General features: G+C 44.9%; 1 protein-coding gene across 2 annotated transcripts; it reads left to right on the forward strand.

Annotated features, from left to right (window-relative positions):
• Positions 1 to 316: 316 nt before the first annotated feature.
• atosa (atos homolog A) lies at positions 317 to 27,313 on the forward strand. 2 transcript variants are annotated; one of them, XM_076078049.1, is made up of 14 exons: positions 321 to 420; positions 14,329 to 14,499; positions 14,725 to 15,208; positions 18,358 to 18,542; positions 18,996 to 19,192; positions 19,687 to 19,812; positions 20,052 to 21,888; positions 22,674 to 22,799; positions 23,540 to 23,628; positions 24,648 to 24,744; positions 25,105 to 25,263; positions 25,407 to 25,475; positions 25,826 to 26,019; positions 26,132 to 27,313. In XM_076078049.1, exons 3-14 carry the CDS (start codon positions 15,154 to 15,156, stop codon positions 26,283 to 26,285), a joined length of 3,288 nt encoding a protein of 1,095 aa, XP_075934164.1. In that variant the 5' UTR covers positions 321 to 420; positions 14,329 to 14,499; positions 14,725 to 15,153; the 3' UTR covers positions 26,286 to 27,313. The 2 variants fall into 2 exon arrangements, with proteins under 2 accessions (XP_075934165.1, XP_075934164.1); XM_076078050.1 differs by lacking the exons at positions 14,329 to 14,499; positions 14,725 to 15,208 and having other exon boundaries at positions 317 to 420.
• The last annotated feature ends 205 nt before the right edge of the window (positions 27,314 to 27,518 follow it).

Consider the following 27,518-nt stretch of genomic DNA (forward strand, 5'->3'; position numbering starts at 1 on the left):
CGAGCTGTGAGAGTAGCCAGCGTGCTAGTTCACATCACTAGTAGTCCGGTTGGTTTACTCGCTAGCAAGCCGACTGACAACTCCATTACCTAAACGCTAACTGCGACTTGGCTATCAGCTGTCTTTGTGTTAGTCTAGTCGGACAATACAGTGCGACTCGATGGAAGCGTACAGTAGTAGCATGCTAACAAAGCAATGCTTTGTTGTTGGATAGGGGGGCAGCAGCTGGCACCAACACACAAGGCACCAAAGCTGATATTATTGCTTAGCTAATACTAGCAGGTCTCAGTCACAGAGAGGGTTTTTTTTGGGGGGGGGGGGGGGGGGGGTCCACGCGGAGAGAAAGAGACTACTGAGAAGACCCTACAGGAGATCGTGAAGGCGACCTGATGACACTGGACAACATGAAGTCGGAGCGAGGTACGTGGGGAACACACAGACGCATGTAGAGTGGACTTGATGCTGTGCATGCAGCTTTAGTGGACTGACTGTACCCCCATCATCACCCTGAGAGAAGAACCAGGCCAGGGTGTTGCGTAACAGCTGGTCATCCTGGTCACTGGTTATGTGAATTAACAAAGACCTGACCCAGGTCAATGAGGACTCGTGCACACAAACGCACTGCTCTAGTTTTTTTGGATGTTAACCCAAATGTCAGCTGTTTCTTTTCCCCCATTTCATCGGCATCAACGTATAACCTGCACGATAGTCTCGTAGCAAGTGCTGTTCCCTTTTCCAGGAGCTCTTGTTTTGACGGTCTCATGCAGGAGGCTGCTGCAAAGTGTTCTTGACACCCACCCTGTTGTGTAAATCAGGCTCCTGCCGTATGCTCTGCAACCTGTTTACATGTCCCTGTCTCTGCAGCAAGAGGTGAAGCAGGGACAAGAGTGGACACCCTTGTTTGCTTCAAAGTAATTATGTTAATTGTATTATTGCATTCATTTATGAAGGGGATTTCGGACTCTGTGTCTTAATCTGTGCCCTGACACAATTAACATTAGGTGTCGTTTCAGCTCCTTCGTCGTACGAGCTATCGTTCATTTTGTGATTGAGTGTACACAGTTGTTTGTGATCCAGGGTTACAGCTGACGTGATCAGTTGTCAACAACACAATAGCACCATATGGAAGCAGTGTAGGGCCACTGTTCTTTGTCATGGTGAGATTAGCTGCAGTCAATCAGGGATAGTCGGATTGTGGTTGTTGTTTTTTTTGCATAGGTTATGCAACTGCAGTCATGCTGCTGACTGGCCTGAGTGGGATCCTCTTTAGAGCACAATATGCTGGTAATGGGACTCCACGAGGCACATGTGCCCTATAGGGGCCTCGACTTTAACCCTAGGCTTGACCTGCCGTCCCTTGACTGACCCAGACATCTGTGTGATGTGACTGGCCAGCATAAAGGGCACACTGGCGGACACTGTGTACAGTGTAATTATAGACTAATAATGCAGCACGGCATGCTGGGTCAACTGTGAACAGCAACACTTTCTGTTGCATGTTGTAAGAGTGGTTTGTTGAGGACTCAAATCGGTGAATATTGAGATTATTTTACAACCAAATACTCCAGTATGCCTGCTTTGTATCAGCCACAAAAGACAGATTGGCTACAGTGAGTCCGATCCTCACCATTTGTGGATTGTCACCACGGCAGGTTTGCTCACTCACTCACTGTCATGTTCTAATTATGAGCCAGTAGAAGCTGATCTACAAGCAGTGGCTCCCTGTTTGACTGGCAGACACGATGGGGCGAATGTTATTTGGCTATTGTTCCGTTCCAGTGGTGGAGAACGGCACATCTCTCCCACACACACGCACACACACACACACACACACACACACACCTCCCTCCCTTCTGTTGCCTCTCTCCTCTCCCTGGTCTCAGAGAACCGGGCCGCAGTAGTGACAGAGGCTGTTTACTGAGTAGCTTGGAACACGGCAAAGTCAAGGCAGGCGGTTTCACTGCTCTGACGATGGATTGAGGGTTCCTACGAGAGCCCAGCTATATTAAGTTCGAACGGGGGGACAAGTCCAGACATGTGCGTCTTACACTGAAACTCCTGCAACAAGTGTCAAAGGCTACGAGCTCCTGGTCAAGTGGGTGTGAAAGTCAAGCCAAGGCTTTGGGTGGGTGATGAGGTGATAGATTCAGGCAGTACCATACCTTACTGTGTCTGTGTGTAGTGATGTTGACCTTAATAAACAGATCCCGTGTCGGGCTGATGTGAACAATCCAAATTTAGTTTCTTAGTCACTGCTGCCACAACATGGTTAGATGTTGCTACATAAGTAGTGATGTCTTGTTACAGCCTTATGTTATCTTAGACATTATTGGTACGATGCCGTCGAGTGTACATATCAAACTGAAAAACAAAGAGCAGAACTGGGGTCAGTTGGGAACCCTGTTTTAGACAAACCTCAGCTACTGATGAAAACAAAGAAGTTAGACTTCACGAGAGCAGAGGTTTCCTTCATGGTCTCTTTGTGAGCCATGCTTTTGTTATAAAGGTAGAAGAGGAGCACTTGTGTTCTTCTCAGGGGCCCAACCAGAGTCATCTGACCCCCTTGTTTTTCTGTGAGTCAGGATGGCGTGAGTGTGAGTACATGCGGGGTGTGAGGAGACCGTGACTGTGACAGAGAGTACGCCAACCGATTGCTACTGGCTAATAAGCGCTGTGCCGCTGAACCACGAATGCTCAACTGACAGCTTTTACAGGTCCCTTAAAGAGCTGCTGTTGGAAAAACTCTCGACCTGTTCACACCAGTCAGGGAAAGCATGGCTCGCCTCATCGGGTTTCAAAACCGTTTCAGCTGAAGTGTGGTAAAGCTGAGTTTTATTTGTATCCTTAAAGACATCATTTTGTTTAAGCGTGTTCCCATCTCCACATGTAGAACAGTGGAATTTACACCATACTGTTTCTGCTCTACTGTGGTCCTCTTCTCAACCACTGAAGGGGACATTACCAGCGAAAGATGTTGTATTTGATGCTCATATGGTGAAATGTATGAGCAATGAGCTAAGAATGGCGACTGAGTGCTTCCTCCTTTATGCCCTCAACCACAGCCCTCCATTAAACATTATACAGAGGGATGACTTTAGATTTAGTCAGGTTGGAAAGACTCAGTCAGCTGGCAAGCCTCTGCGCTGTGCTCCTGCTCTCTGTTATGTTATTTTGTGTTTTTGTATGCTGCTTCCTGTTTAAAGTCATTAGTCATTTTAAGGAGGAATTGAATACAAGCCCCCCCTCCCCCCTCACCCAATTTACTCCACTGCCGGCCTTCTGCCGTGTGCTCAGCCAGATTACAGCTGCCCTGAGACGTCCGAGCCTAGGGTTGCAAAATTCCGGGAATATTCACTTTCCATGGGAATTAACAGGAATCTATTGGGAACAAAATGTAAACGTAGGGGTTATCTGCCCAGGTCATATGCTGATAAAAACTAACTTTTCTGCCATATCATAAGAAGACATAATTCATTGATTTTCCAAATAAATCCATTCATTTGTCAAATCCATACATTGTGAAATGTGCCATGTGGTGAGATAGCTAGCTAGCATGTTAACTAGTGCTTAACCAGTACTTTGAATGTTCGAGCTGACAGTGTGGGCCGTGTGCAAACTTAGGGTTTAAAGATAAAGATTTGTAATTTTACTGAATTTTCATTTTTTGGGATGCTGGCAAATTATCTGTACTTTTGACAAGTGTGCTGCTGAATTCAGTGCACGGTTACAATTTGATTAAATGGCCGTACTTTTAACCACAACATGCCATAAGACCTAGTGTTTCATGTGTATTCCTTCCCCCCCCCCCCCCCCCCCCCCCCAAAGAAGCTCACGATTAAAACGTAAGCTTTTTAAAATGAAAAAAAAATGTCTGCACTTAACTTTTCTTGGAAATGTTCTGCCAATGAGTATACACTCTTTCTCACGAGAGACCCAGATAACCCAGAGCGACATACACAGTTGTCCCGTACAGCACCTGCCTCGTCACTGATTTACCTCATATCGGGAGGCAGCCATAACAGGTGCTCTCTACTGTTTTACTTCTCTCACACAGTGAGAGTTCATTCGTATAATTTTTTTTCCCCCTCCTGTCTTTATCGACTCGTTTATTTACTGGCACTCCGTTCTCAAGTTTTCTAGCTCAATCAAAAATGGACTGGTTGAAGGTGCTGTCTTTTTTTCATGTTTGTTGTTACCAGTGGCGGGCCGTGCATTTTATACCTGGGCCTGCACTCGTAAAAATGAAGCTCAACACCTACAAATACACTATGAGTGCAGATACATGAATGACGGGATGCGGCGGCATTAACGAACAATGAGTCAAAATCAATTCAGCTAAAACATGCATTCCGCCACACACTCAAGAGCACGGGCCATTCAAATATTATTCATATCAGAGGGAACAATATTACCCATATGTCACGATAGACAAATTAACAGAGTAGTAACTCTCCTATCACTCCCTCCAGGAAATACACGACTCCATAGTTCTTGTTACTGACGGATTTATTTGTCTGTCAACACCGAGAGGGAAAATGAGTCCACTTGAAAACACATGAATCTTCAAAGTAGATCACTTAAAAACTTAAACTTAACTTTAACACTTTGCACGGAGTATATAGACCGCTGCCGCTTCGCGCGTCATCTTGTTGCTGTGCACCGGCTAAATGTGTCCCCCGCGCAACATAGGACGTAACAATAGTTCCTATCACATATAAAACCAAACGAAAATCCATATAAGTTGTATAAATAATTCTATATATATAATATAAACAAGCATATTAAATGATGACATAGATCATATTTATGGCAGTTAAAGCTACTGCAGTTAACTTACCAAAGCTGCTGTTCACTATTTAGCTGTTCTTCCTCCTTTCTTTGTTAACAAAGAGTTTAATCTCACGGTTGTTCAGTACATCCGTGCGTTTTTAGTTCCAGTAAGAAGTCCTTCTCGATTCATGGATGCCAGTAAAGACAGTCGAGCCTCCCCAGTTGTATTTCTTGAATAGGTTTTAATGCGTTTGAGGCTGAAAATGTCCACTCGACAGAGGCAGCAGATATTGGGATTGTCACCGCCCAACATGTCAGGCTAGCCCACTGACCAATCACGTATGGCTAAGCCAGCTAGCAGGCTATGACACGTCAAAGAATACGCCCAACATGTCAAACTAAAGATCTGATTGGTTGAAGACTATGACAATCAACAATATCGTCTCCATTCACTTAAACTGCAAAGGGATGCACTTGTGAGTCTGCAGGCCTCGGGCCTCTCTTCTCACCTAGAGACACAGAGGTGACCTCTGATTGGATAAAAGCTCTATTTAAAACAAGCTGCACTGGAAGCAGAGCAACTGAGGAAGACAGTAGCTGTGCAATGAGAAAATAAGATAATGGGGAAAAATATTTGTATAAATTATTAAATTATAAAATAGATATAGCTTTGTGATTCTGTTTAGGCCAGCAGAGAAGGCCTTGCAGGCCCTGACGGCCCGCCACTGGTTGTTACCTATAACATGTATGATCATTGGAAACTAAACACAACACACCAGAAACAGACACATTGAAACCCCTAACGTTGTATTTCATTAAGATTTATTTTAAAGGTTTTATTTTTCCCCTCACCGAAGGATATTCCTATTTACGCATAAATAATATTACATCAGCTAATTGAAGTCAACACGAGCATTTCACCATATCACCTTTTCCATACACCACCACCCAGCTGCACTGAACGTGGATGTTGGACTCCCTCATTGTACAGCGAGATTCAGAGCTGCCTTTCGCAATGAATACCAATACTGGGTCGGCATTCAGCTGTGACTTTCTATCCAGGGCCCCGGAGTAATCAGCCTAAATAAATGTTGTTGTGACAGGTTTGACTGTAAGTAGCCTAGCCGTGCCTATAGCCGCTCTATTGGATTGGACGTAATGCTAGGACATTTTATTTAGCACACAGACTCTTCTTCGGGTCATGTGCACAGTGATCCTTACACATTTAGTACAGCTCTTCTGTATCGAGGCTCGGTGTTAACGAGCTGTACGGACACACATAAATACACCGCCCAGACTTAGTGTTGGACCGGCTAAAGCTGAGAGGAGCAGCATGGGTCGCATTTCTGCTGCCAGGGTGCCACTGAGCCAGTGATGTCATTATTGCCGGTGTGCTCGTCACATCCTCCCGCCCCCGTGGCTCCTCGTAGCCAACCGGCAGCCGTCTCTGCAGGACCAGGAAGAGCCATCTGGACCCTGTGGTGTTCTCCTGGTACGGGTGGTGTAGATGTGGGAGCGCTGTCTCTTTTTGTGCATTTCTGTGTCTTTATTTCTGTCTGTCTTTTGGCATATTAAGTTTGTCTTCGGTTATGTCTCTTCTTCATCTGAGGGTGTGAATGAAGTAGCTAAAAAGTACAAACGTGTAGTACAGAGACTTCATGAACTATTATTTGCTGTTGACCTCTAGAGCTGCAGCATTTAATCGATTTAGTTGTCCACTATTAAATTGTCTAACTATTTTGATAATCAATTAATCGGTTTTGAGTAATTTTGTCAGAAAAACAAGTTTCAGCTTCTCAAATGTGAGTATTTTCTGGTTTCTTTATTCTATTATGACCGTAAACTAAATATCTTTGAGTTTTGGGCCAAACAAGACATTTGTGGACGTTATCTTTGGAAAACGTTGAATGACATTTTTCACCATTTTCTGACATTTTCCAGTGAATTAACGTCTTCTCTTCTGGTATCTCCCTCTCCCCTCCTCTCTTTTTCTCTCCCGTCCTCTGAGTCACGTCGCATAGTTTCAGCTACTGTAACACCTCAGCACTTAACACCTCCACCACCACTATCTGCAGATAATATCTTAACGAAAAGCTTATTGACAGAAAGAGAGCTTGCTTGACTTACTATCTAAAGCACACAAAGGAAGTAGGTGACAGTAGGGCCTGACAGATTGATCAGCGTGCATTTATTGATTGCTGGATGACGACATGAAAAACATTAGCTCTCAGTAGTGTTCATAAAGCACAATGGCAGCAGAATTTCTCTTAAATGAATGAGGAAATAAAGAAAAAGACAGTTGGATTGAAGAGTTTTCTATGGCCTGCAATCTGTGCTGTCACTCTAGGAGTACACTAATACTGATTAAACAAGACAAAAAAGAATATCCATGCAGCGATAATTGATCCATCTCTAATGGGAACTATTCCTTTAAAGTGATAGAATCATGTTTACACAAACTCCCAAGTCTCTGTTTACGGAGGCACATTGTTTATTCACAAGAGCGTGAGGTTAACTCAATTTGAGACTCATCACAACTATCCCCTGTCCTTCTCTCCATTGTCTCATCTCATCGCTTTCAGGCCAACAGGCCTCAATAATGAGCGAGGCGATTCCCCTTTCACCCCCAGTGCTGCTTCATACTGCCAGCCAGTCTGTCCTGTTGAACTGGGTTAATCATCTGTTTTATTTTATTTTATTTTTTATTTTTTTGTGGAAACATACTGTTAATGTTGTTTAGAAAAGGTAGTTCTAGATCATAAATACATGTAATATGGTATACTAATGAAAGGAGAGAAGGTGAACCAGAACTGTTCGATGGCCTTTTTTGTGGCAGATGAATCATTCAGTAAGAGAATGCACTGAGGTTGTTTTTTTTTCTCGGCACATCAAGACTTCGGCCTTGTGCTTTTTTTGGTACGAAGCGGTTAATTCCAGTTAACCACCACCCCCTCCCACGATCGGATTGTGCCACAACTGACACACTTTTCGTTACGCTGCTCGGGTTGCTCATTTTGGACTCCCCTTTGTAGAAATTGGCATGAGCAGCACAGGGGAGGTCAAAGGCCTGTGCATTCATGTTGGACAGGGCGGCTTTTGGTTACAGAGAGAGGCTGGTTGTCCCACTGCCCTAGTGTCCTGTAGACACCATCAGGCCGCTTGCTGACATTGAAGCAGCTCTAGGAAATATTTAGTGTCCGACGTTGCCATAATGGAAGGTAGGAATTGGTCGAGGAGACTTTGTCTGTGCACACAGTTCAATTAAGTGGCCTGCAGAGTAAAAAAAATGAGTTTCCAGAACATTATTTTTTTACAACCTGTAGGTCACTGCGTCTGAAGATCAACTTTTCTAGCATTTCAGGAAAGACGAGAGGAAGATTGAGGAGAGAGCGGTGTGATGACTTGTTATGAACGTGTAAATGTCACACATGCACTTAAGTCCTCTTTAGCCACTAGTATGCCTACCTCATTAAGTATTCATGGGTCATTTATACAATCTCTTGAAAGTTTACAGCACACAGCATTTTCTTCAGCTTTTTCTCTGCTTGACATTTACTCAGCCAAATGCGTTGGCACCTTGAAGCTGCCCAGTGAAAACCAGAATTCCTCTTTCAGCCACCGAGCAACTCATCTGAATAACAGCGGCTTTAAGTACCTTACTCAACGACTGCAGTTGCTATGGTTGTTGAAGTTGAAGAGAGCATACTGTAAATCATTCCTAACCAAGGTCGGGGATTTTAATTTACAGCCTTTGTGGTCCGGAGCTGGCAGAGAGTATGCAGGTTTTTTTTTTTTAATCTGAATCAAAGGCTGTAACCGGCCTGGTTAAAGGCATGCAGCACTCGGTCAGCCACTGTTACCTAACCGTGATAGGCTGCCATTGTTTCTGCCGCTTTCATTCTACAGAACCGACCCGATGCTGTAAGAAAGCTGAACAGCACAAGTGATTTTACTGGGATTTGTGTGCATGGACTCAACAGAAATGAACTGCAGCAAGAGTGAGTTTAAAATAGATGACCTACTAATCCTAAATACGCAACTATGTTAGTAAAATATGGGATGTTTGTTCTCTATGGCCATTTCAGAAAGCCGTACGGAAAGGTGAGACATGGACATGTGAAGGAAGTAATCAAGGCCTCGCATAGACATACAGAGCCTTACAGTTACTTTTTCCCTCTTCAGCTGAGATGAGTTCTGTCGGTTAAGTGCGTATGGCTCATGACGAAAAGTTGTTTCCACAGGCTCAGAGCTTGTTTACCATGTGACTTCAATAGTGTGCTCGCTAGTTGCTGAGCTTCTAAACAACAGCTTTCTTCATGGCTGACAATGACGCGTGTCAGAGAGAGGGCATGGTGGTAGGTCTGTCTGGGTCGAGTGTGTGTTTGTTTGTTGGCAGTGGGAGAATAACAGCAGCTGAGTTCACAAAACAGAAGAATGGTTCTTCCTCAGCTGGAAGTGTACTAAGGGCCTCTCAGCCAATCAGGGCTTGTTGCTACGTGGGCTGTGAATCTGCCCCTTTGTGTTGCAGAGTGGGAGAAACGCGCACACATCATAGATCCTAAGTCTATAGATTTGAATAAACGTTTCACTTAATGAAGTGGGAGGAAACTGGGAATGTATTGAGGAAGGCTAGACGAGCACATACTATTGGAAACCATAATAAAACTTTCTTTACCAAGTAGTGATTGACAGACAACAGCCTTAGTTTACTCGTAGACAACTTAAAAGTAGAATCTAAACTACCAGGGGTCATTTAAAACAAATGTGTTTTAATTCCAAACACATCAAACTGTCTCTTCCTTACCATTCTTAAAATTATTCTGGCAAAAACACGCCAGTTTCTTGGCAGACTTCACCACCACTTCCAGTGTTTCTTTTCTTTTTAATGTTGTAACAAAAGGCAGACAAAAACAGGAAAGGTGAGCTGGCAGTGACTATGTTATGAAATGCAATGGAAACACAGCTGACCCTGTTAATACAATTGGTAATTTAGCAGCAAACCTCTGGAGAACAAAGAGACACAAGAGGAACATAAACACTGAGACACACTGACGATAACATACACGCCTACACAGACGAAGCTCAACACACCCGCGAGTACGATCACATAAACAGCTTAACGGACACACAACAGTCTCTCTGTACAACGCACGGACATGGTATACAGTCAGAGCACAACGACGTGCTCTCACACTGGCATATGCTGTGTGTATACACATAAAACACACATAAAACACACACTAACGGAGCATAACAGGAGCATTAATTGTCTTTAAATACTTTCTTGTCAAGATGCAGCTCACTGTCACGTACAAAGACGCAGACTTTAAAAGGACAAGTGATGCTGTATTGCTTTGCCACGGGGCTCAGTTATTTGTCTTAAATCCTACTGCTTGCATATTGATAGTATACTAGAACTCTTGTAGTATTGCGTTGGCTCTTGGCGGTTAGTAGATTTTTCCTCGGACGTATTAATAAGCAAAGTCTCAACTTATTTATTATGAAGTAATCTAAAATGTCTAGCTGCTGAAAATATCTCATCAAATCTAACCTCAGGCTTCATATTCTTAGCTGGTGACTATATATATATATGATATGAAGCCTGAGGTTAGATTTGATGAGATATAGATATAGATATACATATCTCAATCAATCAGCTGTTCAAACCTACAGGCATCTCTTGCCTGTCTTCATGTTCTCAACATAGGAAGTGAAAGACACAATATGCTTTAAGTCATGACAACACCATCGCTAGACTACAAAAATAGACGCCTCAAGACTCCTTGGTCTGTTGTCGTACTGGTTACTGGTTTATTTTGTTCTGCCTTTCAACACCGTTATGAGGAACAGGAAAAGACTAAGCAATAGCAATCGCCACTTTACCGCAGAACTACCAGAATTTGCAATTAAGTGGTAACGTCAGTGTGGAAGATGGGCTGGTATACAGCACTACATTTTAGCAGGACATCTTGACATCAGGACAAACGCTATGCTTGCACTCAAAGCACTCGTGTGTCTGCAGGTTTCAGGGTGCTTTGACTGAAGTACAACATGTTATGCTAACAAGCGAAATACTTCACAGAATTCCTGTAAACAGTGTTGTGTAAGCACGACTTTTACTGAATAGCAGATGAAGTTATGTCCGTGCATCCTCAGAACGTTATGAAGTTGGCTGTTCTGTGTGTACCAGATCGTGCTCCATGGCACTACATACGTTCACACATTCATGTATCCATAGAGTGAATGGATGCATACAGTACATACGGAGTGTCTTATGTAGCTTCTATTTAGGGCCTGGAAGTTATCTTGTCTTGCACGTTTGTTGTGAAGTGCTCATAGAAACCCTTCAGATTGGGAAAAGGAGATGCAGTTCAGTTGGTGTTGCAGACCAGCTGGTCTCCAAATATAGTCGGACTGCAGAACTGGCTGTGGAACAGAAAAGACAGCATTGCAAACAATTCCCATGGTGGTGAAAAGCAGTGGCCAGAGCTGCTGACACTTCAGATCTGCCACCTGCTTTGCCACCATTGCATTTGAAAACCTTAAACCGGCTGTGTGCTTTCATAGTCTTGGGATAGCTGCTACAACAACATGTCAGGTGGATTTTAGGGTAGCTCCTTTTGTGATTTCCACATATTCCATCAGCTATTGGTGCAATGCTTTGGGAAGTGGGTGGTACTTAACTTCGCCTACTAACTACAGAACATAGAAATCAAAGGAGCCCAGTATGACATATATTTCAAAATTGATTCTAAGATGCATCGCGATTCTCTCTTGCAGAAAACTCAATAATCGGACATTTCATACTCAATTCTCAACGTTGTGATCGCCTGTGACAATTCTGCGACGCTGCGCTTTCCATTCTTGACCGCGGCCCCTGAACGCAACAGACGTAATCCACGTGCGTCTTGTTTACTTTCTAAACTAGTCAAAACATGAGCGGAGTTTTGTTTAGAGAGGCTGAGCTCGAGCAGCCGAATATGGATACAATCCCACTGGCACCCCTAGTTTAAGAACTATGGTATGGAAGCGTTTTGCTTCTTCTTTTTGCCAACGATGCGCCACTACTCAGTCATGGAGAACCAGAGCTTTGGCGCTATGTTGCACACTTTGGAACCGGGAGGCAACATTCATCTCGACGTTTTTACGGACACAGCGAGACTCTAGAACCAAACCAAAGCTAAATGTACGGAACCACTGAGGAAAGATGGAAGAAACAAGCTATGTGTGGACACAGACTCTTGTGTGATCGTACCCGCATCACTGTATTGTTCCACCACATGGTTCAGAAAGCGATAGTTTTGTACGAGAGCTGAGTGCTCATTGCCCAAAACAGGAGTTGATTGTTTATTTGGGCAACTTCTTATGTCACGTGACTCAGAACATGCTGATTTCAGTTTTTTTAATTATGAATCATTAATATGCAGTGTTTTTAAAAATAACAGATGGTCACAGTGAGAGAGAAAAAAAATAATTTTATAATTGCATCGTAGCCCTCAGAATCGAATCGTGAGGTGCCACATCAGCCCCTTTTTAACATGGCTGCTGCTTGCAGACACCATCACAAAGTCATCAAATAATTGATTTTAAGAACCTGCCCTTTGTGAGAGAGAGAGAGAGAGAGAGAGAGAGAGAGAGAGAGAGAGAGAGAGAGAGAGAGAGAGAGAGAGAGAGAGAGAGAGAGAGAGAGAGAGAGAGAGAGAGAGAGAGAGAGAGAGAGAGAGAGAGAGAGAGAGAGAGAGAGAGAGAGAGAGAGAGAGAGAGAGAGAGAGAGAGAGAGAGAGAGAGAGAGAGAGAGAAAAAATAATATTTATCTTACGGGGGCTGCAGTAAAGACATTTGGCATTCATGATAGAAATGCAGGTGTGTGTGTTAGGGCTGCACATCTCAAATTTTCTCAGCCTCGCTATTCTCAAGGTAAACATTTGCAAACACAAACAGTGTTGCCTCTGTGGTCTTTCGTACGATGACACACTTTTGCTGGTGACTGTACCAACATGCATGCCTAAAAGCGTGTTTGACTTTTTTTCATCCAACAAAGTCCCACGCAACAGAATAAGAATGAGAGCTGGTGTTAAAGTTAGATCTGTGTCAGTTTCTGCTCCCTCTCCTCACGCACAGGCCAAGAGATGAACGCGATCTGGTGAGTTGTTGAGCAACTTATGGAGAATTTAGAAGTGCTTTGTTTGTTGCAGCTGAGATTCCTGCGAATGCAAAACATGGCAGAATTATTTGCAGTGATATATAAATGAAGCTCTGAGTTGTTTCCCGTGGAGAACATCCGGTGCTGAATTTGCAGTCGTGAAGGAACCCTGAACCTTCACTGTTCAGTTCCATTCCGAAGGAGCTTGATATCATTGTGTGTTAAGCCGACACACCTCAGCGAGCTCGGCACACTGCTGCCTCTGCAGTGTGGAAGCTGCCTGGAAATGCCTCGAGCACGCAGCCTCCGGGCAGGCTGCTTATCTACAGTCTGCAGGTCCCAGAAACAGAATTGTAAATGTATTAAATCATATCAAGTAAGGACCTCAGATGATTTTAAACACAGCAAGTCTAACATCTTCAAAACCCTCTGGTGTGCATGCTGTGTTGTTTTTCATGAAGGAATTGGTCCACTTCTACCGACCTTTGTTCTCTTAGTTTTATTATTTATCTTTCTGAGAAAATGGACTCATTGGGGCCGTGAGGGCCTTTAGTGTGGACAGTTATTTGTTTACTTTCACAGCCAGTGAACTGGGACAAATCAGTGACAAGTGTACCACTCTAGCCATTCTTTAAAGTGTTGATTTAAATTGATTTGAATATTACGCTTGGGTATTTTATACAAAGTTAAGTGGAATTTGAACGCCCTATTGTTAGTGATTTGTCCCTATAAACTCAGCTTACTCGTCCTTCTGTCTTTCAGCCTGTCTCTGTGTTGTCCTGTCTGCCTTGTTTGTCTGATTCTTGTGAAGGTTTTCTTTGTTCAGTTCTGTGTTAGTTTAAAGTTTAAAGGTCGCTTTAGACTGTAATACATTTGTCCACCACTACCACAACAAATAGACTTATATGTTTTCATCTTTACGAGCTGTCACAAAAGAACCGTAACAACTTGTCATTTTAAGCTCACAATCTCACAAAAGAAAGATTAGGTCAACTCGCATGATGTAAATGCCGCCCAATTCACTTATTTTCTGCCAGGTTTCAAACGTTTGCATGAAATTCACCTAACAAACGGTTAACTGGAAACCTCGTTAATTTGACTTCCTGTCTGCCTGTTCAACTAACAGTGCGTGTTGCCTATCTGCCCTTTAGACTGCTCCTCTGTCTTTTCTCTCTCCCTCTGGAGTATGCCTCGTCTCTCCCCGGTTGCTGCAGTATAATATCTCGTCTTGTGTGTGTGTGTGTGTGTGTGTGTGTGTGTGTGTGTAGCGCTGTAGTCTTTGATAACCAGTAGTCTAGCCACAGGTGCGCTCATCAGCGTTTTGTTCCGGCTAAGGCCTTGATCTGTGACTCGTTTTTTTTTTGTTTTTTTTCCTCATCTGCCGCTGGCTTTTGTCTCTCGCCCCCCCAACACAGACGGATCACTAATGAGGAAAGACCAGCTAGACTCTCGCTGCGCTCTCTGCTTCATTTGAATGAAACGATGTCGCAAACAAATGACCGACATAGTGAGCCGCACCGGCTCAACAGAGGACGGACGGGAGTGGTTTTTGCCATATGGCTTCTTGCACAGCATTCAAATTAGCTGTGAGTATATGTGTGTGACTGTGTGTGTGTGTGTGTGTGTGTGTGTGTCTGCAGAGCAGCAGACCAGCGTTTGCAGTAGAAAGCGGGCCAACCATGCAGTGATTGTGTGCCCGCAGTGCACAGATTAATGGGTCGGCTTATATGAACGTCTCCCACTTAGTGTCTCTCTCTCTCTCTCCTTCTGTCCGTCTTCCCATCTGTCTCTCTGTTTAAAACCGAATCCAGCAGCATGTATTCAAACGACAAGCTTCAGAATCTCACTCGCTGCCATAACCATTTGGACCAGGCGCTGACATGTTTGACTCATTTGCCTCTCCGACAGGTCTCAGGTAATGATGAATCACTCCTCAGTGTGTTACAGCGTGCACTGCAGGCGTGTTTACTCTGAACACTCTTGTCCGGTCGGCCTTTTTCCATTCCACATGACTCTATACTAATCTCTTGGCCCGAGGACACGGCAAAAGCTGAGAGGTGTGTGTGTTCGCGTGTTAGTGTGTGTGTTCTCGTGTGTGTGTGTGGGTATACAGGTCCAACCAGGCGATCTGGAGGCAGGACTCCAGCTGCACTTGGTGGCAGGCGGTCACCGGTCTAATAATAAGATGCCTGAATCTAAATCCGAGCCATTACATAATTCAGATCACGCATTATCGGGAGATGGAGGAGAGGTCACACGCACATGGAAAAGAGTCGGACCAGTGTAACATGATGGGTTGGTATTGTGCAGGATGCATCAGCAGAGGTTCTTATTTAAGCAGTGGACCTAAACCTGATTCATGTTTTCCTCATGGAGATGTTCTTGGTTTTTTTTCTGTTTGCATTTCTCAAGCAGTGTTAGTAGTTGCTATGGTACTTCTCAAACTGCATGCATGGAGACCAGTGGACTTTACACACAGGATTGGGGGAAAAAAAAGATGTACACACAGTGCAGACAAAGAAGGCTCAAAAACAAGTTGGAGAACGAGAGAAAATGCGTCTGACGAACATGCATTCAAACTGTACAAATATAGATTGATGACGGACAGATTTCACATGAGGAGGAGGAGGAGGAGGAGGAGGAGGAGGAGGAGGAGGAGGAGGAGGAGGAGGAGGAGGAGGAGGAGGAGGAGGAGGAGGAGGAGGAGGAGGAGGAGGAGGAGGAGGAGGAGGAGGAGGAGGAGGAGGAGGAGGAGGAGGAGGAGGAGGAGGAGGAGGAGGAGGAGGAGGAGGAGGAGGAGGAGGAGGAGGAGGAGGAGGAGGAGGAGGAGGAGGAGGAGGAGGAGGAGGAGGAATTGAACATTGAACCCCGCTTGTGAGGCTTAATGATTGGCAAACAACCCGGATTGTTACATAAATTCCTAAATGATATTAAATATTTGTACCATTTGATTTGACTCTAAAGAGCTCTGCGTCAAGCTGAAGAAACATCTGGGTTTTTTCTTTCTTGAATATTACAATCAGATTTGATAATTTCAAGCTGTTGTAAAACGATGAAACTGGGTCTCAGTTCTGTAAATGTGCTTCTGGATGTTGAACACGGCTCTGTCTTTCCATGTCTATGGAAGGGTTTCTTGCTTCTCTGCCTTTTATGTGTTGTCCTGCATCCTGATCACCTCCCAGCTTCCATTTAGTCTGTGTTTCTTTGTGTGTGTATAGTCTTCATAGGAATGTTCTATTCAGTCACGACGCCCTAAAGAATGACAGCTCTCATCTATGGGCTGGGCCCCTTATCCAAAGCCTCCATCACTAGTCCTTTGTCCTGCATGTGTATGTGTGCGTGTTGCTGTGTGTGTGTCTGTATGTTTTCAGTGGGTTGGTTCACATGTTTGGTGATGGTGTGTTTGTTTTTTCACTGTGTCTTCGTGTGTTTTTTGTTATGTGTATTCTCGCAGTGTGTATGTATGTTTTCCTGGGTTGGCCTTTCCTAGAAAGCAGCAATTTGAAACCCACAATGCACACATCATCAGGGCCCTGCTTGTAGCACACAGCTTGACAAAGGCTGTTTTCCGCTGCTCCCTTAATCACTCTTTTACTTCTCTTCCTTCATCCACCCGTGCTTCCTTTCTATTTTGCTTCTGGCCTCCTTCTTGGAGCGTCACCTTGAGCACAATGTCCCTAAATACGAGCAGGAACCACAGCCTTTCCCATTGTGAACTGGGAACACTTTACACTGCCCACTGCTGTATATCTCGTACATTCAAGCCACCCATCATGTGAAGGTGATGGGCTCTGTGACCCTGACACTTGACCTTTGTCGTACATTCTCTTCCTCTCGCTCCCTTTTCCTCTCTCACCGTTGGTCCCTTGCCCCCTTTGTTCAAGCCTTTTCGATTCCAGCCCACGAAGAGAAGGAGATTGTCCCTGAATGTCGCCTTCATCCCTTTCACCCTGCGCTTATTAAGCCTACAGCTGGCTAACAGACCCCCCTCTCCCATCTCCTTACCTCCCCTCTCCTCCCTCCTCATGTTTTGTGTTGGACTGCGCCTCTCTCCACGTGCAGCAGCAGCAGCTCAAAGGCATGTAGGAGGAGTTCCCTGAGAAGGAATGTGCGTGACTGGCTGGATCACTGTGATATGTACACACGCACGCACACATACACATTCAGCAGCAGCTCAGCTCGTAGATCACACTTCTGCAGAGCCAGCTGAGAGGGACTCTGTTCTGGCCAGCCTGGCTCTGGTGTGAGGACGACAGGGTGTGTGTGTGTGTATTTTGTACTTCTAGCCTTATGAGGACTTGACATCCTCAAAATGATTAAAATATGAAAAAAGTATCCACATCATCGTGTCCTAAAATGTGTTTGACTCTGATGTAAATGAAGGCAGGGGGAGGGCTCGAGATTGTAGGCAGGCGGCTTCTTTACATGAGTGTCTCTTCTTGTGTGCTGTAAAGAAAGAAAGCTGTGATTCTCAGAGCTGTTGTGTGTCAGCTGACCTCCTGCGGGATTCTGGGAGTTTTCTCTGGAGGAGCGCAGGAGATACGAGCGCTAAGACGGGTGCCTCAATATTGGGCTAGAAATACCCTACTTTAGATCTTCGCTTCAATTACAACACAAACAGACCGGGATTTTGTTAGTTTGTTTTTCAGGAGACAAACTGAGGAGCCACAGCTAGTAGCATTTGACTGGTGACCTAATAATACCGCCCCCATCTCGACCCTGCTCAAACTGCTCTAAACTTGGTTATTGTGATTAGTAGGGCACAGCAGGGTGGCGCAGAATGAGCCATAATCTGGACGAGACAACCAGACGAGTATTCCTTGTTAGTCTCCTTTCTGCTTCCACGTAATTTGCGAATAATCTGTTCCTGAATGGTAGAAGGTTAACTCGGCTCTCTGTCCTGCCAGGTCCCGGTCACCATGCTAGCCCTGCCCAACCCTACCCTGGCAAAATTGGTGTCGCACCAGGTGGTGCAGCATGACGCTACTATTTCTGTTGTTCTCTGTCCTATGTTCTGTTTTTTTGTTTGTAAGTGTTCTTCACAATGACTGCGAATGACGTCAGTGTGAGCATTGTCTATACTTGTGTGTGTACTTGTGTGTGGCTTCACCCCTCTGCTCAGCTGACATGGGAGGTCTAAATATATTCCTCTGAAGCGGTCAAACTGGAAAAGTTATGTCATCCACCCCCCCCCCCCCCCCCCCCCCCCTTCTCTAAACAAGTCTTTCCAAACAAAGTTAAATATCCTTATCTACTGCGGTGAAACCCATTCAGACGTAAATGGCAGCAAATACATGTCAATGCAGGCGGCTTTCTGTTTGCATCTGTATTGCCCCCCCCCCAGCATCTGTCGAAGCATTGACAGATTAGTAGTTTACCTGCTGCTGGATGTGAAGTGATTTGAAGAGCTCCGCTGACCCTCCTCGTTTCTCTGCCTCTCCTAGATGCAACGGAGGAGTTTTTCGAGTACGATGCCGAGGAGTTCCTGGTGTTTCTCACCTTGCTCATCACAGAGGGACGGACGCCAGAATATTCTGTGAAGGGCAGAACCGAGGGGCTGCACTGTCCGCCAGCCCAGTCGGCCATGCCGCCTCTTCACAAGCACGAATGCAGCGACAAACTGCCCCAGGTAACACACACACACACACACACACACACACCTAAAGTGTGAACAGAAGGCACTCTCTTCTCCTTTCACTAGAGGTTGTTGTTGCTGCTGCTTCATTTGCGTCATTCAAGTCATGAGCCTTTTATTTTAGGCCCTCTTATGCAACGGGATTCACATCCGACATATTGTTTGATGTTTTTGAGATATTAGTGATAACTGATAACTCTGAACTCGGCACCCAAGTCACCACACACACCTCTTTCAAACTGTACAAAAACTAGACATTATACACTTTATAAACGCTAGCATTTACAACATGGCTTTTAACTGAGATGTGACCAAAATAATATCTCTGAGACATTCATCTCTAAGTGAGTCTGTTTGTGGGTCCCATCTGCTTTGCCCCTGAAGCTCAAGGCCCGGACGTTGACATTCAGTAACGAACACTAACCCTCCACCTGTGTGTGTGTCCAGTGTCGGCAGGCGAGGCGAACCCGTTCGGAGGTGATCCTGCTTTGGAGGAACAGCATCCCCATCATGATCGAGGTCATGCTCCTGCCAGACTGTTGCTATGGTGACGAGTGCCCCCCGAGCGACCCCATCAGCGACCCGATCATCAAACAAGACGCTCTGCTGCTGGAGCGATGGACCCTGCAGCCAGTCCCAAGACAGTGAGGCTCATATACACGCATGATCTTACTATTGAAATATGGGTAATGCTGGAAGAGACATGTTGTCCGGTAATATTGATAGAAAGGAGAATATGCTTTCCAGCATTTAGTTTAAAGTCTGCTGTTTACAAGACAAACATGGTGTGTTTCAGTTAGAAGGTTTATAGTTAGACGGCTGTATCCGAAGAAAACGCTATTTAGCTCCCAAAACATTGTATAAACCGCCACAAGAGCTGTGAAATCCCTACTTTTTTTGTGTTTAATAAAAACATTCCGTGCAGGTTTTATTGTTTCAGTAATATACAGAATAGCTTAAAGGTGACGGCTAAAAAAGAAATGAAAATATTAAACTTGGCACTCGGATGGTTAATTAGCCTTACAAATTGGCCCACTTTCCTACTGACGTGTAGAAACGGGGAAAAACAACACATCCTTTTCTCATTAACCTGACATACTGGCACATTTCCTCCTCTTTTTCACTGTGTTTCTAATAGAAGCGGTGATCGCTTCATTGAGGAGAAAACGCTGCTGTTGGCTGTTCGCTCTTACGTCTTCTTCTCTCAGCTCAGCGCCTGGCTCAGCGCCTCCCATGGTATCGTCCCAAGAAACATCCTCTACAGGTCAGACATGGCACTCAATGATTACTTTGGACATCGGTGGTTTGTTGCACCAGATTGTTAAAGCCACAGGAAACTTGATCTAAAGTAGTCTTCTTCTCAACTTTTTGCTTTGAAAAATTGAATCAGAAGAAGTAAAACTGAATCTCTGGAGGCTCTGACACTTCCTGGATATTTTAAGATGTAAAAGTTAACGATGGCGTGTGAATCTCTCTCGCTCTCTCGCTGTCTCTGTCAAACAGGATCAGTGCTGCTGATGAGGAGTTGGTGTGGCAGTTCTCCCAGCCGCCTTCAGAACACATTTTCCCGGTCCCAGATGTGTCCCAGAGTGTTGCCCTGCAGCTCCGTGTCCAGTCACTCCCACGCCAACCCACCTATCCCACCCTGGCCTGCAGCATCCATACCGGCCTGCCTCCACTTTACAGCAAGACCGCCAGCCTCAACCCAAACCTCAACAGCCATGGTGGCCTGCCCACCCACAAAAAGAGCCAGGACCCCAGAAAAGACGACCTCCTTTACAACTCTAACATGTACAGCAAGAGCTCCAACCCCATGTCTGGCCTTCTCCTCAATGGATTACCCATTCCTCATCTCCCCATCAACAACATCCCCATTAATAGCCTTCCCCACACGGCTGTTCCCTCTCCTTACAGCAAGAAGAGCCAGGAGCCAGGTGAGGACCACACATATCAGAATGGAGAGCTTCCGCAGGTCAACATCCCCCAACGTCAGGGCTCTCCACGGTTCCACAGGTCCTCTCGCTCCCCCACGCCCTCCCGCTCCCACTCGCCCTCTCCACTTCCCACAAGCAAGGCAGGGAAGTGGCTGTACTCGGCTCTCAATGGTTCATCTGACCCCACACAAGTGGAGGATTATGGGTCTGGCACCAACAGCAGTGATAGGTCAAAGGGGTCTATCCCTGAGCCACTGAGAGCTTTTAAGAATTTCTCCTTGGCTGAGCCGCCGCGTTGCCCCTCCCCAAGGTCTGCAAACGAAGCAAACCCACTGATTGGCTCCCTGCTGCAGGAGAGACAGGAAGTAATTGCCCGCATCGCACAGAGGCTCAACTTCTGCGACCCTACAGCACCGCCACTTCCCCCTGGCCTTTTTGCTTCTGACAACCCTCCCAAAGCCACGTGGGGCAACAACCATGACGACATAACTGCCAGTAAGACCAAAGAGCCCGAGGTACCGCCCTATGAGTCTGTGGGACGCGTGTGGCCCGGCCACTTCAACACGCCCGTGACTGACACTTCTTTCAACAAATGGGAGTGCTCCTCCCCTAAACCTGCAGCGTGCAGGAAGCTGAAAATGACCGAGACAAGAGACGCAGAGGATGAGAAAGAGAAGGAGAAGGAAAAGGACAGGGAGAGAGACGGCTCCCTGATCGCCCAGGCAGTACAAGACATAACTAGACTCATCCAGGAGAGACTGTCCGTCCCCTCTCTGTCCCCGAGGCACAGCAGAAGCGGCAGCCATCTGCACCACACGCACACGACAACAGTCACACACACGGTCCGCACATACTCGCACACCACACACATCCCACAGGCCTCACACACTGTCGCCAACGGCCACATACCCAGCCATCATGAAACTCACAGAGGCAGCGTTCGCACCGCTGCCACACATGCAGCCGTTTGCACAGACGAGCCCCGGGGTGATCCGGGGACCGAATGCCATTGTCCCAGGGCCCAAAATGGTGCTCACTTTACACTTGAAGAACCCTCATTCAAAGGCCAGTCCCACGCCCAGGCTGGTCGGCGTTTACGAACTCCCCCACAGGAAAAGCTCGTAGTCAGGACACCCAGCAGCCATGACACCCCTTCTGCCTCCCATGTCCTTGAGAACAGCCCAAGGAATGCCCAGATCTTTAGTTGGATTTGCAATGATGCCAGCCCAGCCATGAACTGTAACATAAGCCACAACCACAGCAAGCCTCAGCCTCAGCTTCAGTCCCAGGTGCAGTTCTGTGCACCAGCCCAGGCCTCTGCTCTGCAGGATGAGAATCAGGCACCCTCGATGTCTGGATACTCCATCACCTCCAGTCCAGACATGACTCCCCCTTCTACTGTCCTGGTAAGGGACTCCTCACTTTAAAGGACATTGTTTGTGCATATACCCTTGAGTCATATCCCATTTACTAAAATGCAATTCTTTGTCGTGCCCTATCCCTGTTTAAAGGAGCCTTGGTTGAACTGCATCACAAAAATAGGAATTGCTCAACATTTTGGCAAGTTTATTCGCTTTATTGCTGAGAGTTGGAAGAGAACATCGATACCACTTTCATGTCTGAACAGAAATTATGAAGGTACATCCAGCAGCCGGTTAGCTTAGCACAAAGACTGTAAACGGGGAAACGGCTAGTCTGACTGTTTGTGCTAAGCTAAGCTAACTGGCTGCTGGCGCTAGCCTCATATTTATTGTGATATCAAACATTTAACTCTCAGCAAGAAAGCGAATAAGTGTATTTCCAAAAATGTTAAACTATTGTTAGTAATATTCTAAAACAGGTATATACATTTAACTATGATTCTTGGAATTTCTATATTTAATTAAACACATGACTCATTCCAGAAAATAAAATATTGTGAGGCTGAAATTATCCACTAAAATACAGTTACTTAATTTCAGAAATTATAGGTCACTACAGGCCTCACATTTTTCCAATTCAGCTCGTCAAACTAGAAGGAACCTCCTCGTTTATAGACGCCGCTCAGTTCTGAGTGTTTTGCTGGGAGCGGATGAGACTTCAGTGGTAATCAAGACGGCATCTGATATACGAGAACGTGCTTCGATGAATACAGATCGTTTCAGTTTACTTGCAAACTGTCCCAACTTCTCTCACCATCTCTGTTCCCCAGCAAGCCCACAGCCCGTCTCCGCTTCGCCCCTGCAACAGCTGGAAGAAACAGAATTGCCACTCTTTGGATGCTACAGCGACCAAAGCCTTTCACCCCTGTACTGGCCTACCTCTGCTCTCCAGCCCTGTAAGAAACACACATCTTCACAGTGAAACACAGTCATTGTGCTTTTGTTAAGATACCGCTAACATGCATGCTCCAAGTCACAAACACTTACTGACTCAGTCATTGTCGGTGTCCGGGCAGTTGAGTTTGCCATAACACCACACTCACTGCCCTTTATTTCAAGCCATCTGAAGCATTACTCACAGTACTTTCACCAGAGCCTGTGAATGCTCGTCGTAAAGAGACTTTGAAGTATCTGGCAGCTGCTTTTATTGCTGCTGCTGTTGCTGCTGCTGGTCCACTGAGTTGTAAGCCAAGGTTAATGTACACACACACACACACACACACACACACACACACTCACATAGGCAGGTGGGGCACGTGACTCATCTGTGCCTCATCAACCTCAGTAAGCTTGTCAGATTAACACACTCCTACATCATCGCAGTCTCCTGCCTTCTGATCGGTCTCACTCATGCATATAAACACTAGAATTTACACACAGACACTCGGTGTCACACGGTCTCGCCAACACACAAGCTCACTTATTTTCACATACACACCATGACCTCATATTGCACACATTTTTGTCATACCTTTAATACTTTGCAATCGGTTATTCTTTATGATGCCGTTTGAATCTTTTACAAAAGCCAAGACAAGCCCTAGATTTTCAATATACAGTATATCTTATAGTCCAAGCTCTGACCTAGATACTGTGAAAGTTGCTCTGTGTTAATCATGTCGTTTGTGTGCTGCAGGTTCCTCAGAGGAAGAACCAAACGGGCTACTTTGATCTGGACACCTCTCTGGCTGGCTGTAAGGGTTTGCCTTGGGCCTATGGGAAGAGGTACACATTTTCTCACCTGGGACCTTTTTGTTACTATAGTTAACAGACTCCAAATCAGTTTGTCCACGAGGATAAGGCTGGGATACTTTCACGGGTTTAATGCAGTCTTAGTAACAGTTAAAAGACAACATTTTTGTTTTCCAGTTACCTCCCACGTCATCTGTTTATTATAGTACCATCTGGAACAAGTTACTCATACTTCGCGTCATTTTAAAACTTGTTTTTCTCACTACGCAACATTTCAGCTGTTACTATGTGTAAGTGCCAGCAAGGCACTTTTTTTTTATTGTTTTTTAAGTTGAATACATTTTATTGTTAAAGTTTTTTTTGCTTACCACCAGTATTAAATCGTAGGACCAGTGTATAAGAGAGGAGGTTTGTTTAAACCAAACACGCTGACGTAGCCTTGAATCAGCAGCAGGTTTGAGAAGTATTGTCTTTGTGTTGTCCTGAGTGCTGAGGTTAGGTCAGCCCTGTTCTGCTGACACGCTGCCACCTGCTGAAGCTCTGCTGTACTGTGGCTGCATCTAGAATCGCACACATTCTGCTCAAAATGGCAGACAGAACTGAGCTGGCTTCATATACACGGAGCTGCCTACACACAGCAGATGTGGGTGGTAACGCAGTGCTTCTGTAAAGTTCATTTTAGCAACCGGGCAACTTCTTGTCAGTTTGGCTGAGGCGGGTAAAAGCCATTGTCGTGTTCTCCATATATTCTTTTTTTTTTTTTTTTTATATTCTAGTAAATTTGCTTGATTAAAAAAATATATATAACAAAAGATTTGAGTGAGCAATGGACTAATTACTTTGTTCTGCCCTTTCCTTCAGTAAATTAAGACATCAGAGTAACAAACATGAAATTCAGTCTGAGATCATTTATATCTCACCCTGGACGCAGGTCTATTCAGACACACCAGGAATGCTTGTCACCTGAAACATCTTAAGATGCTCTTGCACGCATCTCGCCATGAAAACAAGTTGAACAAGAGTGTGTGTGTGTGTGTGTTTAAAACCTTCAGGGTGTGTCCAAAGAGAGAGGGGTACACCGAGGACTCACAGCAGCTGTTCAGTGCCAACGCTCCACCTGTCGGTCTCAGTCTGCTGGGAAACTTTGAGGTAGAACATACTAACACACACAGTCATTCAATTACAATTACCAAGTATGAAGCTCCCAGTAGACAACACTAAACATCTGTGCAATACAATCATTGTTCTGTCTGTGTGTGTGTGTGTGTGTGTATATATATATATATATATTAGTTATTGTGTTTTAACTTAATATGCTTTACTGGTTTATTACTTATTTATAATACTTGTTTTGATCTTGTTGTTCTACTATGTCTCTTGTTTGCACTATCCACTATGCTGCTGTAATCCTGTAAATTTCCCCGCTGCGGGACTAATACAGGATTATCTTATCTGATCTGATCTTATTTTAAGTAAAACAAAAATTTAAATATTGAACTGTTTCCCCAGGAGTGTGTGCTGAACTACCGCCTGGAGCCTTTAGGGTTAGTGGAGGGTTTCACAGCAGAGGTTGGGGCCAGCGGGTCCTTCTGCCCGAGTCACATGACCTTACCTGTGGAGGTGTCCTTCTACAGTGTATCCGATGACAACGCTCCCTCACCATATATGGTGAGATTATTTGTTTCCAGTTAGTCAATCAATAATACTGTAAAAAGCCTGTCTGCCTGAGCCTTGAGCTGTATCTGCACACAGGTGTGTATTACCTTTGAATGCCTGTCTGTGACACAGCTGTTGTCGTGCGTTTCTCACAGGGTGTGATCAATCTGGAGTCCCTGGGGAAAAGGGGCTACCGGGTACCTCCATCAGGAACCATTCAAGTGGTGAGGAAACTTTCAGCTTTTTCCACAAACGTCGAAATGATCTAAACATACGGATTTATATGAAATATCTGCATCGTGGTGCACACATGGCTGAGAACAAAGAGCAGGTTACACCAAGTAACAAAGGGAAAGGTCAACCCCTAGTGGTTATAGAGGAAAATACATCATCTAAGGTGACATTTTCCTTTATATACTTATTATATTATAAGGATGATCTGTATAGTGTGGTGTTCATTTCATGTATCTTTCACAGCATGTACGGTTCTGTTGTGTTGTTTTAGATCGCTGAAGTCAGGTCACAAAGAAACCTGTGTAAATCCTCCCAATGCTTCTCCGGTTCTGCCTTTCAGACCTTATTCAATCCCAACAAGACAGTGGTAAAGATGTTTGTTGTGATGTACGACCTACGAGCCATGCCAGCTGGACACCAGACCTTCCTGCGCCAGAGGACCTTCTCTGTTCCCGTCCGCCGTGACACAAACAATCAGACCAGCAGGAAGCACCTCGGTCAGGGACGCACCTTGCGCTACCTCGTTCATCTGAGGTAAGTTGTCCTTTCATCTCTCGTGCACATCAAAACTGGAATACATGCAGCAGCTGTTTTGGTGATGTTTCTCCTCTCGTGTCTTTCGTCTCCCTCTCCAATCTCGAACCAGGTTCCATAGTTCTAAGTCTGGGAAGATCTACCTCCATCGGGACATCCGTCTGCTGTTTTCCAGGAAGTCCATGGAGGTGGACAGTGGAGCTGCCTACGAGCTCCAGTCCTCCACAGAGTCCCCTATTGACCCGCCATTCTCTCCCCGCTGCTGAGACATAACCCCCTCCCTCCTCCAGCTGGCAGGCGACTACTGAAGCTTCAATCACACCTTGATGCCAGCGATAGACTCTTGTGCAAACCATGGCTAGACAAACCCTTCTAAAAGAAAATTTAAGGACTGCAGTCTCACAAGACTCACCTGGCATGTGCCCAAATATATCTTATGTTTCATCCCTTCTGTCACCCACAAGGGGGGGGGGGGCTCTAAGAGCCTGGGAGATTTGATGGAAATGGTGTTCTTTGTTAACTGCACAAAGAGTTCGGGTCATAGGTTACTATTATAGAGTATGTTTCAGGTCCAGTTCTCCTGGTTAAGAAGGCCTCACCAGATGTGATAGGTCGTTGTTTTTCCTGCTGTTGTGTGTATCCCCTCCAGCGTCTGGCAGGAGAGTAGAGACCAGTGATTGTCTACAGAAGCAGTTAGACTCTTCAAAGATTTCCGCAGGGTTTAGGCTACTGTACTCAAATCAAAACGTTAATTGGACTCAACATGATAAATCAGCGTTCAGTCGCAATTCATTTAGTTATAAATGCAAAACGAGGCCCTTTAATCGTTGAAGAGCAGATCGATTGACCTGAAAGTGAAGCCTGTGATTCCTGAGCTCGGAGCAGAGGGAGTGGAAGAGGAACATCATTCGCTCGTCCAAAAGAAAAACGTACCATGGACCACTAAAGAAGTAAACAATCATTCAGCCTAAAGCATCACAGCAAAACATCAAATGTGCACTGTGGATTTTTTTTTTTCTCATAACTGGAAATGAAACAGAAAATAGTAATATTCTAATACTTTTGTACTGTTACAGAACCTCTTTATTGGAAGTGTTGCAATAGAAAGAGTAATCTTAGTTTAGTGTTTACACATTCACTTACCATCAGTTTATTTAATATTTAAATTAATATTTCAGTTACTACTTGTGACGTCTGTCATGCTAAAATGATGTAGTGCAAACTGTATATCATAGTATGTATTTTTGACATTAATATTCAAATCTGAAAAAAATATATCTATCTTCTAAAGCAATCTGAGAGCTGCTCTGTCTCTTTGTTATTATTACACTACATCTCCATACAATCACACAGAATCAAAGGAACAAAACACAGGTTATTCTGCTTTAAATTTGGTTCCAAACGTTACCTTATGAGGAAAACAGGGCTGTGGCACCGCTTTGGGTTTTTGGATTCATTATAAAAACAGACGGCGATAATGGACCAAAAATGCTACAATC

The sequence above is a fragment of the Anarhichas minor genome, unplaced genomic scaffold (genome assembly GCF_050575085.1).
Source record: "Anarhichas minor isolate MPS153535 unplaced genomic scaffold, ASM5057508v1 ptg000062l, whole genome shotgun sequence".
NCBI lineage: Eukaryota > Metazoa > Chordata > Actinopteri > Perciformes > Anarhichadidae > Anarhichas > Anarhichas minor.